Source organism: Labrus bergylta, chromosome 11 (genome assembly GCF_963930695.1).
Source record: "Labrus bergylta chromosome 11, fLabBer1.1, whole genome shotgun sequence".
NCBI lineage: Eukaryota > Metazoa > Chordata > Actinopteri > Labriformes > Labridae > Labrus > Labrus bergylta.
This window is the reverse complement of record NC_089205.1, coordinates 16,942,666-16,960,785: the sequence shown is the minus strand read 5'-3', so window position 1 is coordinate 16,960,785 and position 18,120 is coordinate 16,942,666. Positions and strand designations below refer to the sequence as shown.

Below are 18,120 nucleotides of genomic sequence, written 5' to 3'. Positions count from 1 at the left end.
ACTGATCGGCTAGACATCATGCAAGTAATAGCCAATCAAAACTGAAGCCGCTAACATGCAGAGACGAGAGCAGCTTAGAGCAGGAGGAGAATCTCATTTAAAAAGTCTTGTGTTGAAGTTTGTAATATTCAAAATTGTAAATTTTAGCAGAGAGCTTTTCACATCTACTGTAAATTTATATCGGTTCCAAATATCAGTTATCTCAGGCCCTGAAACACATCTATCTGTCTGCCCCTAACTAAAAGCATTCCTCTTTTTTTCACATTGAAAGAAGTCTGAGGTCTGAGGTTACATGTTAATAAATCCTTCAAAAGGGAGCTCCTTAATGTGCAGATCTTTTTTGCTTTTGGATCCAGCACCCACTTTAGGGAGGTGTCTGCCTTTTTTTTTTTTTTATTATTTGACAGTGAAAGTAACAAATGTGTTAGTTGCATTATCTGTAAAGTTATTATATTTAAGTGAACGGAAAATCAAGGAAAGAACTGAAACATCTTTCCATGCAACATTAATAATGAAACTGTTGCATTGATGCTAAAAAATTAATGGAGGCCGACATTTTTTCCCACACTAAAATGTATCATGAATCAATAAGGGATTAAAGAAGAAAATCAAGAAGCTGATTGAATAATGGCAGTGACATCGATAGAATTCTATTTTTCTCATTCCTAGCTGGGTTGTGGGGGGGGGTGTCCTTCACTTTAATATGAATCATTATGAGAGTCCATCCTGAAAGATGTCTCCTGTTATAGTAATAAAGGTAGGAACAAGGGGCGGACGTCCCAGGTTCAAATCCAAAGTGTGGCTCCCTTCCAACATGTCCCAGAGAGACAGAGAGAGAGAGAGAGAGAGAGAGAGAGACAGAGAGAGAGAGAGAGAGAGAGAGATGTTGAAAATTGAAAGACTGTGGGATAAACAACAGTCAACATTAAATCAGCAATTCTTTTTGTTCAGTATAAGAGCTTTACGTGATGATCTTTAGTTATCTCAGGCTTTTCCATAAAGTTACTGCCTGTTGAGGCAACACTTGCAGACTACTGAGCATATCAGTCATTTCCCAGAAAACACACCCATTGATTAACCCATGGGTATTTTTACTTGGGATGCACAAATTTGTCTTAAAGACATAGCAATACAACACCAAAATTATCACAACAAACAGCAAACTGGGATACTTATGTAAAACAGATTTAGGATTAATGTCATTCCTTTTCTTGTTATATCTGTCCTTGTCCTTTGACAAGTCAAAATGCTTGATGTTAAAAAAGACGAGACAAGTATAAGAAATTATTAAAAATTGTATATTGTGATATAAAACTTCTATATTGTTTACAATTCATGTCAGCCAGTGGACACAGCGAAGCTCAATTATAGCCTAGTTATCCCAAATAAAAATCCCATCAGGCTCCTGGAGTTTCACTTTAAGTCACAGGGTTAGTCTTAACACATAGACCATTTGGTTAACTTCAAATCAAGTCAGCTGCTGTGCAATAAGCCAACATGAGAGGACAAGACATTAAAGAACAGAATGTGTTTTGTTGACACTTAATATCAGCAACAGAGCCGCTGGAAATAAAACACAAGCACACTTCAGCTGCTTGTTCAGTGCTCATCCTCTTCAGCATGTTTTTCACTCTCAGTCTCACCTCCTGTCTCTGTCTCTGTCTCACCTCCTGTCTCTGTCTCAGTCTCACCTCCTGTCTCTGTCTCTGTCTCACCTCCTGTCTGTCTCTGTCTCACCTCCTGTCTCTGTCTCACCTCCTGTCTCTGTCTCTGTCTCACCTCCTGTCTCTGTCTCAGTCTCACCTCCTGTCTCTGTCTCACCTCCTGTCTCTGTCTCTGTCTCACCTCCTGTCTTTGTCTCTGTCTCACCTCCTGTCTCTGTCTCAGTCTCACCTCCTGTCTCTGTCTGTCTCACCTCCTACCTCCTGTCTCAGTCTCACCTCCTACCTCCTGTCTCTGTCTCACCTCCTGTCTCTGTCTCTGTCTCACCTCCTACCTCCTGTCTCTGTCTCACCTCCTGTCTCTGTCTCTGTCTCACCTCCTGTCTCTGTCTCACCTCCTGTCTGTCTCTCCTCCTGTCTGTCTCTCCTCCTGTCTGTCTCTGTCTCACCTCCTGTCTCTGTCTCACCTCCTACCTCCTGTCTCTGTCTCACCTCCTGTCTGTCTCTGTCTCTGTCTCACCTCCTGTCTGTCTCTGTCTCTGTCTCACCTCCTGTCTCTGTCTCAATCTCTGTCTGTCTCACCTCCTGTCTCTGTCTCACCTCCTGTCTGTCTCTGTCTCACCTCCTGTCTCTGTCTCACCTCCTGTCTGTCTCTGTCTCACCTCCTGTCTCTGTCTCACCTCCTGTCTGTCTCTGTTTCACCTCCTGTCTCTGTCTCACCTCCTACCTCCTGTCTGTCTCTGTCTCTGTCTCAGTCTCACCTCCTGTCTGTCTCTGTCTCACCTCCTGTCTCTGTCTCACCTCCTGTCTCTGTCTCACCTCCTGTTTCTGTCTCACCTCCTGTCTCTGTCTCACCTCCTGTCTCTGTCTCACCTCCTGTCTCTGTCTCACCTCCTGTCTCTGTCTCAATCTCACCTCCTGTCTCTGTCTCACCTCCTGTGTCAATCTCACCTCCTGTCTCTGTCTCACCTCCTGTCTCTGTCTCTGTCTCACCTCCTGTCTCTGTCTCAATCTCACCTCCTGTCTCTGTCTCTGTCTCTGTCTCACCTCCTGTCTCTGTCTCTGTCTCTGTCTCTGTCTCACCTCCTGTCTCTGTCTCTGTCTCACCTCCTGTCTCTGTCTCTGTCTCACCTCCTGTCTCTGTCTCTGTCTCTAGATCGAGACTTGCTCCGGCGTGTGGACCTCCGGCTCTTGCTGCAGGTCGCCCTGCTCCCGGAGGATGAAGACGAAGACGAAGAGGAGGATGAACGTCGACGCTGTTTTCTCTTTTTCCTGCTCCGACTGCCATCCTCACTGTCTGACGAGCGTCGACCCATGCTGACTGCAAAACAAGACAAGTGTGGAAAGCTGCATAAGAGAACTCTCACAACAACAAATACATCCACAGAGGATTATAAAGATGTGGTTTATGTATAAACTATCTTACAACATGTAACGTTACCGTAGCCTCCCTTCAGTAACAGTGTGGGATCTAAAACAATGCTATAGCCCTAACGACACTGCTATCTCATATGTCTGTTTATTAAAACTGGCAGAAAGAAACCTGACTTCTGTTTAGGCTAGCTAGCAGGCTATCATTGCTAAATCAACTAAGGTTTTGTTGTTGCTAGTTGTTGTGTTGACCGGAGCCTTGTAGAGTCTTAACAGTAAACATGTCTCACTGCACACTGTAGACGTAAACGAAGCAGTGAACGAAGTAAACACGACAACAATGCTTGAAAGGAGAATCCCGCTCCTCACCTTTAAATCGCTGTGAAGCTCCACAACTCAGCCACGCACTGTACAAGAAGACTCTACTCATCGAGCGAGAGAGCATCGATCGAGTCCAGACAGAGAGTAGTCAAGCACAGAGCAGTCGATCACGGACCTTGCTCTCATCTGGTGCCATCAAAGGATTGAAATAGTTTGTTTTAATAAATATCTTCAGCCGTAACTCCACGTCTGCATTAATTGTTATTGCCCCTAAAATAAATTCTAAAACATTTAATAATAGTTTTAATTTAATGTAACCAACAGCAACCTAACTTGAGAAGTTTTATTTATTGGTTCAAGTGCGTAGGCCTATTGATTCAAACAAATCAATAGCGATGCTATATTTATGACTGCATGACTGATGTCGGTAACTGAAGAGAGTAAAAAAAAAAAAAACTTTTCAAAATTAAACATTTTAGTCTATTATTCCATCTCATACTTACAGGCTACTCTTTAATAAAAGTATTGGTCGATCATCAATGTAGGATATTTTCTTTTCTTATTTCACCTTGTGTTATGTACGTGTCATTTTGCAATTTCAATATCCAGTGTATTATTATTTAATTTTAATCAATGGAGTATTATATTTATTCATGTAAGAGACAAAGGAATAGTTTTGATTCAACAATACCACACAAGTAGGCTATAACATAAAGCCTACGACATGATTTCATGTAGGTTTTCAATGATATATTGCACGAGGTCAATTCTCTTTTACAGCCAAACATTTAACACCATGCATACACACAGATAGAGCTGCAAAGGGAGACAGTTGATCCAAACTATTCACAACAAACTATATTCATATAAACTCGCAGATTAGAATAAAAATTTAAAAAAAACACACATAACGGGACTGAGGGTGGAACGACCAATTTCACTGACAACATTAATAGGTCAATGAATCAATAAACGTGCATTAGAATGGCTGATAGAAACAAGATAATGGGGGGGGGGGTTTACTGCAAATAGACACAAGAGGCTTTCTTATCAGTGCGATTGGGAATTCATCTTGCTTTGAGATACAGCAGGAATAATCGTAATTAATGCCTAAGGTTCAAGCTGAAACACTGTTAATATTTAATTAGGGGAATTGTTGAAGCTCTTGTGTGGAAACGGGGCTTTATAAAGATTATCAATAAACACGCTTAATTTTTCATCAAATTAATTCAGACGTTTTCAGAATCCCACTGTATCCTGTTTCTTGTATGCACAGGCTATACGTCGCCTCTTCTTCCTCGTTTAATTGCTCTCTCTCTCTCTCTCTCTCTCTCTCTCTCTCTCCCTCTGCTGTGTTCACGTTACCTTCACTGCAACTCCAACATTGTTTATTTATTTTTGCAAATATAGGCGCTGATTTCATCGGGGGGGAAAAAAAAGGCGAGTTGAAAAACGTTACTAATTAGTGGGCCCAATGGCAAAACATCGCAAGGGGCATGATAATGAAGCGTTTAGCTGCTATTTAACATCCTAATGGTTTAAAAAGTCCGCTGAGAATTAATATTACAAGATAAAGTCTCACTAATGATGACAATTTCAAATACATAATTGCAGATTAGGAACGTAAATAAACGCTGCATGAAAACTGTGTCTCACAGGTTCCCCAAAACTTTGATGCAAGGATTAGTTCACATATTTTCATAGCGCCCGACATGTTTTTTATTTTTTTTTATCATTATTATTATTATGATAATTTCGTTATCATATTTTAACATTGATGAACACTTTTATTTATTTAATATTTCTGATATTACATGTCAAAATAAAAGCCTGAATGTCGACACATCAACGACACCGAAAACTCAAGAAAAAATGTAACCAGGCTAAAAGCCAACTGTGTTTAAACTGGGGTTAAGCCCAGTATGTTCGCTGAAGCAGCTCCTTCTCCCTGCTTCTGTTCCTCTTCCTCTCAGCTGGTCCTTCTTTTTTTTTTCTTTTTTTTATGGGGCTACATCTTTTTCTCTCCGTGTCATCCTTGTGACTTATTTTCCCCAAGATCACAGAGATATACTGAGGAGGAAGGACTCCTCATCCATGTGCTTCTCTATCTCTCCCTCTCTCTTGTCATTTTCAGACTTTTTAAGCCACACCCCTGCAGAGAGAGAGAGAGAGAGAGAGAGAGAGAGAGAGAGAGATCCATGAGCATCTCCCGGGTGTTTAAAAAACTACCTCAGGACAATAGCAGCGAATGAGCGCTTAATTAAATTAATTAGTCCTTCTTGTCAATCTCAGATTAATGGCCAATAGCGACGATGCTGCCTAATGTTTTTTCTACTCCTCTTCCTCTCCCTCTCTCTCTCCTGTATGAGTGAAGAAGGGGAAGGGGGGCTCATCCCGGCATCCTGAGGGGAGGTAATTTGCACGGATCAAGGGGGCAAGGCGCCGCAAAGTATAAATACTGTGACTTCAATAGAGGAGCACCAGCAGGTTCCCAACTCCGCTACCAAAGGAGGAGGAATTGGCTGAGAAGATCGATTCTTTCTATATTTTTTTTTTACCTCTTCCCAGAGTTGGCACCAGAAGCAGCAGCAGCATCATCATCATCATTTTCCAAAGTGGGGGTCGACTTTAAACCGAGCCACACCATTGATGTCTTAAGCTGTCGTGGAGCAAAGAGTGTGTGACTGAGAGTGTGTGTGTGAGGTGTGTGTTTCTCAAAGAGGAGAGTGCAGGCAGGGATGGAAGAGCTCACCGCGTTCGTGTCTAAGTCTTTCGATCAGAAAGTAAAGGAGAAGAAGGAAGTGATAACCTACAGGGAGGTGTTGGAGACCGGTTCCACGCGAGCAGGGAGCAGGGAGTCTTTATCGGGGGAGCCCGGGAGTCGAGAGGAGGCAGCGGCAGGAATCACCCGGAACGTGGCGCTCTCGCCGGGCAGGGAAACGGACATGCTCGGCCCGGAGAGGATCAGGGACGCCGGGAGCCCCAAACTCATAGACGGTAGGAGAGCATGGTGTTTTTTTTTGTTTTTTTACACAGTCTGCAAAAACAGCGAGGAGAAACAGACTCCGAGGAAAAGGAAGTCTGCAACAGCACAGTTTTTATTTGCAAAATAGAGTAAAACATCTTTTGGGCTTCTAGTTACGATCCAAAAGAAACTGTAGAATTAAGCAGCCCAATATTATCGATTTGAGAGTATGTGGCTACAATATCGAGCTTTTCTTTATCACTGAAAAACGATATATATTTTTTTTATTTCTGTTCGTGCTAGTTGTTTGCCCTGTGCACCGTCAAAGTCGGAATTCTCACAGGGTTTGTTTTTATTTTTATAATGGAATATTAATATTTTAGTTATTAATAAATGTTTGCAGCTGAGAGAAGCTTGTGGTCCAATTTGAAAATTTCAATTCTTAGATTTTTTGCGTCATAAAATCTCTGACCAAGAACTTTTATAAACAACAAGGCCTTATCATATCCATTCTTTCCCACATCATAAAAGTGAAGTCAAAAAAATCTCTCATATTGTATAGCTCTAGTTGAATAAAACTATCACATGTGGACCAACTTTGAGTCATTTCGAACAACGCCTCAATTAAGCCTTTACGTGTTAATAAAAGAATTGAGATGTTTTTATCACAACCCATCGTCAGCCATCTTTATATATATCTGCTGAGTAGAATTGATTTGTTTAAACGAAAATAGGTGGAAATCACGACCTGTCATTTCTGCAGCTCCTCGGTAGACATTAGATGTCTGTTTCAGGACTGTAGACACATCCGCTGAACCAGCAGATGGCTTGAATACAAAACTGATGATCTATAACAAATATACAAAATACAGTATAGAAAGATTAGTCCACTGTGCTCGTCCTTTATTTGTTGCTCTTTATGCAAAACAATAATAATAGCAAGTAGAAATATAGGCCTAGTTTATTGAAGTAACGTTAACTACTATAAAACGTGAAATGATCAATAATTGCTCATTTGAAAAAAATAATAACAACTGTGTTCAATTCATTTTTTTTATTTTGATACAAATAAAAGAGAAACACAGCCTGTGCACTGTGTACTATTCACTGAAGAAAAGAACCTGGGTAAAACGTGACAGCATGCAAGCAGGATCAGATCTATATGTCAGAGTTTGGTTGTGTTGTGTTCGTCCTGGGCAGCAGCGTGGTTAAAAGCGGAACAGATACAAGCGTGTATCAGACATCCAACAGTGGGCACATGCAGCGTTGCATATTTATAAGCGGTAAATAATTAAAGAGCTTTATGTAGCTCTACAAAACATCCGAGCTTTGATAGCTTGCTGCTCTTTTAGGGCTGGCAGGGCATGTATTGCTTTCTTTCTTTATTATCAGAGGTTTTATTTCTGTTTGCTGTGGATCGATAACAATTTCTCGCACAGTTTGTAGCAGGGATGTAGTGCACGCTTTTTGTTGGATTACAGACTTTGGCAGCCTGTTGGTTTGTTTTATTTTACAGTAGGCCTAGGAAAGACACGATTTAGCATTCTGAGTGAGGTGGTTTATAGGCTATAAGAATAAACCGTATTGTCTAGAGTTAAATATATGAAAAGGTCCATTAGCCTTGATTCTGCTCTCTGATGGTCTGCATTACGCACACAGGCACCACGGACGTGAAGGAAAGGAAAGAGGACTCGAAGCCCATAGAGGACGAGACACAGGCTAAAATCAAACAGAGGAGAAGTCGGACTAACTTCACGTTAGAGCAGCTCAACGAGCTGGAGCGGCTCTTCGACGAGACGCACTACCCGGACGCCTTCATGCGCGAGGAGCTGAGCCAGAGGCTGGGACTGTCCGAGGCCCGAGTACAGGTAGGGACTGTCCCTTTAACTGCTGGGAAAAATAAATAAAATAATAAATACAAATAAACGGAATGATAATGAAACAATGTCAAAATTATGAATATTGTAAAAAATAAATAAAAAAATAGGCTAATTCTAAAAATAACAACAGTGAGGCACATGGCATTTTTAAATGTATAAACTAACTAACTAATAATCATAACAATACATATCAACATTATTAATAAAACTATTAATATATGTCGTGTTGACGACCATGTCAGCATGGTATGAGTGTAAAATGTTGTTATTATTATTATAACAATAATAATAATAATAATAATAATAATAATATTAATAATAATAATAAACAGACTCTCATGTTTGCCTCTTTAAAGCCTGAATTTGTGAAGTTGTTCATAGAATCCCTATGGTTTTAAAGTTTTTAATAATTTGAAGATTTTTAAGAGAAGGGAAGCCGAGTTAATTATTTCCATAATATATTTTAGATTGTTTTTTTTCTGCACAGTATGTTTTTTTTATTTTTATTGTTATTATTCAATCCGTGTCTTAATTAGGCCTTGCTCGCTTGTGTCACGCGACTCGTTTTAATCTTGATCGTCCGAGTCAACAGCAACAAATAAGCCTCCAAATATTTGCCTTCAGTTTCATGGTGTATGTTACTACAATTCTCTTGTTTGTGAGAGTTGCTGTCGTTTTTCATGGGGACACACCATCTGCGCAGAAACCCAGTAAGGCTTCAGGGAAGGGGAGGCGGGGGAGAGGGGGGGGGGGGGGCGGAGGGGGGGGGGGGGGCATGTCTTGTGTAACAGGAGCAGGGAGGGGGGCAATGACTATACACAACTCCAATCTTTTCATTTATAAAATCTTAAATAATTTCAGACTATTTTATGTTCTCCAGCTCGGGGGAGGACTGAGCATTTGTTTTGAATATGTATATCATTTTGTTTAAACAAAAAAAAAAAAAGGGAAAGCATCAAATTAAACCAAAAAGATCCAAAACTCAACCCTCTAAAAAGTTAAAGGCAGCCTTTTTGCAGGGCTCTCCCGTCCTGAACTGGAATCTCCCCAATAAGGCGCATTGTGTCCCGAACAAGGCGCACAGCTCAGGGATTTACATAAATTATGTATTATATTCTACCCAAATCAAGCAGCCCTCTCTTTGCGCCTCTCTTATTTCGTTTTTACCAGTTGCATGCATGGATTATACGTTTATTTTGATTTTTTTTTTTCCCTTACAAAAATCAGTCAATAATAGGAGGGCATTTGCTTTTATCATGGCAATAAATTAGACCTGAAGAATGCACAAAAGCACTTCCGATTGACATGCACTGTGTGGTCAATAAATGAAGCCAGCTGACAGCACAATCGATATGATATTTCACTCAGTGTATATGGACCTAATGTGCGAGAGATTGCAGATTGACATGCTGTTATATTGTGGGCTAATTTAGGCCGAGATGCGAGTTTGTCTGTCTGCTAGATTCAAAGCAGATCCATCGTTTAATCTGCGTTTCAAGGCTTTTTTTTCCTCTGAAAGTGACGCTCGTCGATTTGAACAGAAAGGGAAAATGGAGAAGTGTGCTGTCTTTGAAGCGGCCTTTCTTTCTGCGTGTTATGGCAGTGATTAGACAAAAACTGCGAGGCTATTTAAGCGTTTCCCTGACATGGATTTTGTGCAGATAAGGGTAATTAATTTCAGCGGTCATTTAATGAGAGAGAAAGAGAGAAAGAGGGAGATGCTCTCAGATCGCCTTGCTCTGATGTCCAAAAAAGCGTAATAGCGTTGCTGCTATTCGATATCTGAGAGTCCATTCAACTCTTCGGGGACACTAATCTATAGAAAGATGAAACCGGCGCTGACAAGGTTATTTATTATAGTCCAATAGTGCTGCACATTTCCAACAAGGGGGTGTTTCTATGCTCCTAATAAGCTTTTAATGTCCCCTCATTGTCGTCGATTTGCTACTTTTGGTTCTTGCTCCTCGTCTCTGCTCCATCCCTCCTTTTCCTCTATCTTGTTGTAGACTAAATGAAATAATCCAGATCCGGGGTTAAGCAGTGTCATTAATATTTCAGTGCTCCTCGGGGATATTGTTTTTCTGCGGTTGTTGTCACTTTGAGAGGAATTACACATGGCCTCACAAGCAGCTGCCAATCAGCGGTTCTCTAATTAATTTCTGTCCCTGCAGGTTTGGTTCCAGAATAGGAGAGCCAAATGCAGAAAGCAGGAGAACCAGTTACATAAAGGTAACCTTTTATCTTCATGCATGCTCCCATTAACACAAAACTACACAGGATTACTTCTATTTTATAGTTTTTTTTTATTTCACTGCTCATGCACGAAGCATCTTTCATCTTTACACACTGTGTACGCAAAAAGACACTGTGGTTTGGGATATTCTCCTCTCAATTAGGCTATCGTCTGTGCTTTTTTTTTTTTCTTCTTCAGGAGTCCTGATTGGAGCAGCCAATCAGTTTGAAGCTTGTCGTGTAGCGCCATATGTCAACGTGGGGGCTCTACGGATGCCATTCCAACAGGCAAGTTACTTTGAAGTGTCTACTCTTAAAACCAGACCAATCCCCGGACTGCTGTCTTGGCACAGGCTCTGCACAAGTGCAATGCAGGGAGGGTAACTAAACTCTAATGACAGTGACAAAAACAATTGTGTGCCAACACAGGGTAGCCTGTACTGACTAATTGGAAAATTCCCTCTATTGTTTTATGGATCATTTGTAAACCCACCATGTAAATAGTCCCAGTGTAGGACAATGAAGAACAAATGTTTCCTTATGTCTCTTTTCTATTACTGTACAAAAAACAGACGATAAACCGCATAAGGGGATTGGTTATTTGAACTGTGCACCTGTTTTTGGGGAGTCTGTGGACGGAGTAGTCATGTGCATAATTTGTTGCATTTAGTGTAAGTGAAGTTTTGTCTTTGCTTTATGCTCGACTGTCCTGTTCTGGGTTTATCATCGTGAATGCCACATATTCCCAAATGCCACAAAGGGCTGAATTGAAATCAGAATTCATGCTATTGATGTACATAAACCAACTCAAATTTGACCTTTGATTCAGGAGAGTTGCAACACACCCAATAATGACCTCATAAAAAGATGGCCTCCAGTGATATTGCTCAATGACACTTCGGCAGAAAAGCAAAGGAGTTCAATCACGAAGTGCAGCTGAGTAATGGCTCTTTTAACCGCGAGGTCACCCCACCTCCTTACATTAGTAAACAGTGATTACATCTAGGACAGTGACACCAGTGAATGACCCTCAGACACACTGCAAAGTTAACGCATGTTCTCCCCCCTTCTCTCCCCACCCGTGCGTCCTGTCCTGTAGGATAGTCATTGCAACGTGCCGCCCTTCTCCTTTCAGGTGCAGGCGCAGCTGCAGCTGGACAGCGCCGTCGCCCACGCGCAGCACCACCTGCACTCCCACCTGGCGGCGCACGCGCCCTACATGATGTTTCCCGCGCCGCCGTTCGGACTGCCCCTGGCGACGCTCGCGGCCGAGTCCGCATCCGCCGCCTCCGTCGTGGCCGCCGCGGCCGCCGCCAAGAACACCAGCAAGAACTCCAGCATCGCCGACCTGAGACTGAAGGCCAAAAAGCACACGGCCGCGCTGGGACTGTGACGCCAGGTGGTCGGGTGGACGCAAGCCGTGCACGCCATGTCTGCCACGTCCGCGCGACTAAGAGATGCTGAACACTTTCAAAGTGAGACACTACAAGGACAAAGTGAGAGAAAAATATCCAAGGACGATATTTATGATTTTTTAAATGAAGGACGACGAGTATAACTATAAAACATATAGGCTATTTATGAGACAAAGAAAAGACAATGAAAGAAAAAGAGACTGTGACGTGATAGCCTACCCATAGGTGATTTTGGACGGAGGGATTGGAACTACTACAGCCACATGGCTGAGGAGGACACCCTGAGGAGGAAGAGGAAGCAGCTGGGACGGTCGATACTTTGTCAAACAAGGCGAACCATTCTGCAGTTGTTTTATTATTATTATATTGTTATTGTTAAGATTTCATTTGAACCTATATAGAGGCTGGCCTCGTTCTAAAAACAAGTTCTCTTTAAAAAAAGACAGAGCAGTTAAGAAAAATGACATTAATTCAAGTTTTTCTCCCTCTACTGTTTCCTGTACAAAATTCAGAAAATGCCCAAGCAGTGTTTGCATTAGTTTGTCCTCATCTCTCTCTCTCTCTCTCTCTCTCTCTCTCTCTCTCTCTCTCTCTCTCTAAGAAAGGGCAACTCTCACTTGAATGTTTGGCCAACTTGACCTTGTTTGGACCTCCTCTGGTAAAAGGTGAAACTAGACAGAAATGTGAGATTATAATATATGTAGGCTACGCTGAAGATTTTTCGTCAGGATAACCGGATCTAGTGTCCATATAAGGTGGTGATTTGTCCCATTTTAAAGGATGACGTCAGTAATGCCAACTTTAACACAAGCGGAGGAAACAGGAGGACTTTTTCCGGTACGGGCACGTGTAAAATATGTTTATACACAAGAAACATGCATTATTTTTTATTATTTAGTGGCTATAAGAATGCCTTGTGGGGAATTTGTTCATTTTGTATTTTACTTTATTTGCGTGTATTAAAAATATCATGTGCTTTCTGTATGTAATTTTGATGTTTTTATAACAGTGAAAGTGAACCTAACTGAGGCACGGGTTTCTAAGAAAAAAAGAAAAGAATATTCATTAAATTGTTTTACTTTTCCATCACATGTGAAACGTGAATCCATCCAAACAAAATGTTTTTCGTTCCTACAATAAATTAACGAAAGTTTCTTAAATGTGTTGATGTTATCGATTGGCCTTTATCTGATATTATTATGATTATTATTATTATTATTGGGCCTATTATTATTATTGCTGCTACCACTAATCCTTTGAGGGCGATATATATATATATTTTTTTTTTAAATAATTCATGGCAGTAGCTTCAGGTCTTTTGATAACGTCACAGTTGTGACAGGCCCGTTTAGTCAGGAACATGGGTGTGTGTCGCTGCGCTCATGCCAAACCGATGCATTATTCATCATCTGGTTATGGAGCGTTTGAAAAGGAGGGCTGGTAATTTCCAGTACAAGCTAGAAAAAGTGTCAGATAAAGGATAAAAAGAGACAGGGGCCGTTCAGTGGCTCAAAGATCAAGGTTTTGCTCTGAAGCACTCGAGATGCACTCCATTATTACATTAAATTCTTCTTTTTTTTTTTCTTTTTTTTTTACTAATTTGAACCACTGTATTTTCCTCGCAATAATTAAATAAGCTAATCCTGACGGCCTAGTAATTATATTAAACAAAGATGCATATTTAATTTAATTAAAGCACAGTTTGTTTGCACATAGTAGCCCAAATGCCTTCATTATTTGGCCTTAATCGATTTTATTTTCACCAGCACAGTTTAAGATAATGTCAGTAATAAACATTTTTACATAAAAATAATATAGGTTAATGGTATACGATGTAACTCCTGTTGTGTATCCCCATGTTCCGCCTGGATTCTGGCCTCCTGCCCATCTCCACTGAACGGAAATGTTGGCGGTTTCTGTGTCATGACCTGAAGTTTGGCATTATGCATGAACACATACCGGCAGCTCACAAGGAAAAATGCCTTTGTAAAAAATATCTATTAACGCCTGCCTCACTTGACTTACAAATCTGCCTGATTTATTTCCTGACATCTTAACCGCCTCTTATTGAACATTTAATAAACACCTGACACGGGAGCCGATAATTATGGGAACCCAGATCGCGTTACCCTTCCGATATTTCCACACAAAACACAATGTCTTTAGCTATTAATTAATACTGATCTCACTGAGTCTGCACTACAGACTGGTGTGTTTGTGTATCGCACCGTTTGGGGCTGGATTTAGACGCCAAAGCTATTGAATTATTGATTGGGAGCCTCGCCAGTAATGGAGGAGACAGAACTGGGAAACTGCTGCCCTACGATGGAACAGAGACACCGCCTGTCCTGTACCACTGTGGAGGACTGTGGTGTTGTGATTTTATTTGTACTCACTACAGAGTGAGGCCAAGTTCATTAGAGTGGTGATGTCACATCAACTATACTAATCAGACATTATTTACTCAATATTCTGTAGAATGTAGATAAAGTTTGGCAAGGCATTCAATTCTGTTGCAATAAAATGTAGATTTTTAAAAATGTTAATAGGTGTTGACAGATTAGAATCAAAGATGCTATTGAATACAACTGTATCACCATAAATTACTGGTAAGAAGTACATTGCGAGGACATTTCTGTAGAGTTTGTAATGAAACAAAGATTTGTGGGGGTATAATTATTTTCGAGTAACATGTAGCCTAGCATCACCTGAATTATTCAAATCCATCAGGATGAAGCTTTGTATTGTGGTGTCAACTGATTTTTTAAAAATGTTTTTCCTTCCATATAAACTTCTCCATGATCATGGTCCAAAGTCATGTATCAGACAGTCAACTATCAGCATGTTTCTGAGGTGTTACTGTGGAGTGGAGGGCCTCAGCCCAGAGGGGGCCCAGGAGACAATGAGACTGGGGCACACAAGTGTTCTCCTGATTAGACATGGAGACGACCAGCGCACTCGCTCTCCTCTCAACACACTCTTAAGACACACAGCCCCACGCAGCCAGCCGGGAGCCAGCCTTGCATGCAGGCTCTCTCTCTCTCTCTCTCTCTCTCTCTCTCGCTCTGGCTTCTTCTCTGTCTTTTCCCTCTTGCTCGCCCCATGCTGTCCCCCATCTCTCTCTCTGTCTCTCTTTATCTTGTATACTCTCTCTGTTTCTCTCTGTTGTAATGGATTATTGTATAACATGTTTAAGGAGGGAAAAGTGGGACAGTTTTTGTTCATCAAATGAATGAAAACAAAACTAGACGTGTATAAATCCAAATGCATGTAAGCAAAGACACCCCCCCCCCCGCCCCCCCCCCCCCCCCCCACACACACATACTCACGCACGCATCATCCATAGCCTGCTGGTGAGTCACAACAGCACTCCACACCATGGAATCTTTCATATCAACTGGTGCTGTCTTGTTGCTATATTTACCCCACTACAACCCCAGAGACAAATACACTACTCTCTCATTTCCCGCACTTGGCCTTTTATCAAATTAGGGCACGTTAAACAATCGCACAGAGGAGTTTTTACTGACAGCTGCATGTGAATGGCTGTGGCTGAATGTGATTGTACACGGTTTGGATCCCTGCTTGAATTTATGTGAGAAAGTATGCAAGCTTTCTCTTCTCTTCTCTCCCTTTCTCTTCTCTCTGAGGGCTTGCCTTTGTTACATGTTAGGAGTGCTCAAAGAGCAGGGCGCACCAAAGACAACAGCCATCAGGAGCAACAGCAGATAAAAGAGCAACTTCAAAGACATCAAATGGAGCGAAAGTGAGAAAGAAACCTGCTGAAAAACTCTCTCCAATAGCACTCAGGCCGGCAATTAGGACGCCATATTGCTGCCTGTTATCATGCACCGTGCAGGCCTGGGTGGCTAACCGCAGCACTCGGTGTGGGTTGCAGTCAGCGGAGAATTGCAGCATTCACAGAGCTCGACTGTATTTAATTTCACTGTAGGATGAAAAAGTGGGTGTTCACACAGATTTGACCCCTGCTATGACCAGCGAGGCTTAACCATGGTGATTACAGACAAAGAAAAACAACAGTGTCTATCTCCAGCTCTCTTCTATTCAGCAGGCTGAAGTAGAACAAAACAAAACAGAGGTCAGAACAAAACAAGAAGTCTAATTGTTTCACTGTTTCCTGTTTAGGTGCCCCAGGGCAATCTACACATTTTTATGTACTGGGCGCATTTTATTTGTTATTAATTCATTTCCAGTTGCAGCTGGTTTGCAGATTAAGGAGATAACATAATGTATAACTCCCTGCCCTGGGAAGAAGACATAACAAGGGTGTACGTGTTGAGAACCTGTGGGCATTAGCAGCTCTGAGGGGGTTTTGTTGTTTGCCTGGACAAAAAGGGGTGACATTCGATGTCTTGTGAGTGCACTGGGGGGTGAGTTTGTGTGTGAATGTGTGCATTGTGGTTTCAGAGAAAACGAGGAACATGAAATGCTACAGAAAGAAAGAAAGAGAGAGAGAGAGAGAGTGATGTTAAACATTTGGCCCATTCCTGCGCTGTATTTACAAGCCAGTAAGATCCAATCATGTGTGTGCGAGTATAATCGAGTACTTGCTTTTCAATCATCAAATGTTTGTACACAGACTCTTAAATTACAAAAAGCCTCTTGGAAACACAGGCCCGACTCGTCTCATATTGATTGTGTTCACGCTGTCTGAAGTTTACAGAATGTCATTTTAAAAAATGTCACGAAACGACAAAAAAGCCGACAAATCACCCAATATTTGTATCAGGATGCTCAAGTGTCTTTTTAATGTGGGTAAATCCGGGGAGGTCCAGGATCATTCATTCTGGGGTTAAAGGCTTTTTCAACATTCTGTCTAGGGAACCATTTATGACCATTTATATATCTGTCAACCACATTCAATTGCTCTAGGAACTGGTGACAGACATGCGCGGTCAAAGCAAAGTTGAGCTGTGATGGAAAATAGCCCCTGGTTTTCAGTGTGAGCATCAATCACCTGCATACTGTAAATGTTATACTCATGAAGCCATTCATCTACATGTGTGTAAGTATGAAAATCAATACATCTTACTGATGTTAGAAAACATACAAATCCAACATAGATACGCTGCTTGTAATTTACGTCGAGGTTTTCCCTTTGGTTGCTGCTTACAAACACGTCATGACTTCATGAAAAATGTGTTGTGATTGTTTCAGAATGTGACCTAATGAAACAGTAAACATTAACTATGAGTTAGACTACATTTAATACATGAAACGGCCCTGAACTATTGGAAAATATTTACAAGACAAAGTGTATCAGGGGAGCATCAAAGTCAGCTTAAAAATGGCATATTTAACCTGTTGATGTTAAATTGAAGATTAGGATTTAGGCTTGTTGGATTTATTATTAGAGATGCACCAATTAGGTAGATCAGAGCCGATGCGATACCGATGTTTTAAATGACAACTTAACCGATTGGGATACCGATGTTTTTTTTTTTCATGACTTCTTTTGGTGTAAGGCACCCACAACATTTTTAACATTTTCTTTCACACTCTTCTTTGAATCAGTAGGTAGGTGTAGTACCGATGTCTGTCAACAGGGCTGAAATCAGCCGATACCGATGTTGAACCGATGCATCGGTGCATCCCTATCTAAAATAATATGAAAACTATTCTGTACTACCAATCTGTTTAAGTTAGTTTGAGATATACAGGGCAAAGTATGTCTTAAAGATCAGGTCACTTAACTTTGTGGTAGGCTATTTGTCAGAAAGGGGTTTACAGTATGCTGTCAAAAAAAGTTCTTGCTGTATAATGGAAGAGGAGAAGGGGAGAAAAATGAAAATAAAGGGAAAAAAAATATATAGCATAGCAAACGTGAGCTAAACATCCCTAAACTCTAGCCCCCCATGAAAAAAAATGAAAATAAAAATTGATAACATGCTATCTGTGGAAGATGAAGATAATCTATTTCAAGTTAACGTACTGATGACAGCTATTTTGTGTTCTATATGAGAAATCCTGACTTGTAATTTAAGCTGTTAAATATTTGCAGTTGTGTAAATAGCAGTATTTATTTCTTATTGTATTGCAGCAAGAGGCCAATGTTTAATTCACTGCTTTGCTTATAGAACAGAAGTGAACAGGACATCATGCTCGTGTTAATTTCACTGAAGCTTTATCATGGAACTGCCATCATTTCTTTTAGGTACAACAAATATTTATACGATTAAAATGCAATTTTGGGTTGTGAATGGGACACAGGGCTCCAATGTTTCCCATTTAAACCGCAAATAACTTTAGACTTA

At 41.0% G+C, this 18,120-nt stretch overlaps 2 protein-coding genes across 3 annotated transcripts in view; one reads left to right on the top strand and one right to left on the bottom strand.

Moving 5' to 3' along the window:
• rsrc1 (arginine/serine-rich coiled-coil 1) overlaps positions 1 to 3,488 on the bottom strand; it is a 118,528-nt gene extending 115,040 nt beyond the window's left edge. The window contains exons 1-2 of the mRNA XM_020653935.3: positions 3,402 to 3,488; positions 2,793 to 2,982 (exon numbers count right to left, since the gene is read on the bottom strand). Of these exons, the coding sequence (XP_020509591.2) occupies positions 2,793 to 2,982; positions 3,402 to 3,477 (266 nt within the window). The 5' untranslated portion in view covers positions 3,478 to 3,488. The remainder of the gene's footprint in view (positions 1 to 2,792; positions 2,983 to 3,401) is intronic.
• A 2,070-nt stretch (positions 3,489 to 5,558) lies between these two features.
• On the top strand, positions 5,559 to 13,009 carry shox2 (shox homeobox 2). Of its 2 annotated transcripts, none has more exons than XM_020653958.2 (5): positions 5,559 to 6,350; positions 7,978 to 8,186; positions 10,370 to 10,427; positions 10,630 to 10,718; positions 11,566 to 13,009. In XM_020653958.2, the coding sequence occupies exons 1-5, from the start codon at positions 6,092 to 6,094 to the stop codon at positions 11,821 to 11,823; spliced, it is 873 nt and encodes a 290-aa protein (XP_020509614.1). In that variant the 5' UTR covers positions 5,559 to 6,091; the 3' UTR covers positions 11,824 to 13,009. The 2 variants fall into 2 exon arrangements, with proteins under 2 accessions (XP_020509614.1, XP_020509606.1); XM_020653950.2 differs by having other exon boundaries at positions 5,560 to 6,350; positions 11,530 to 13,009.
• The last annotated feature ends 5,111 nt before the right edge of the window (positions 13,010 to 18,120 follow it).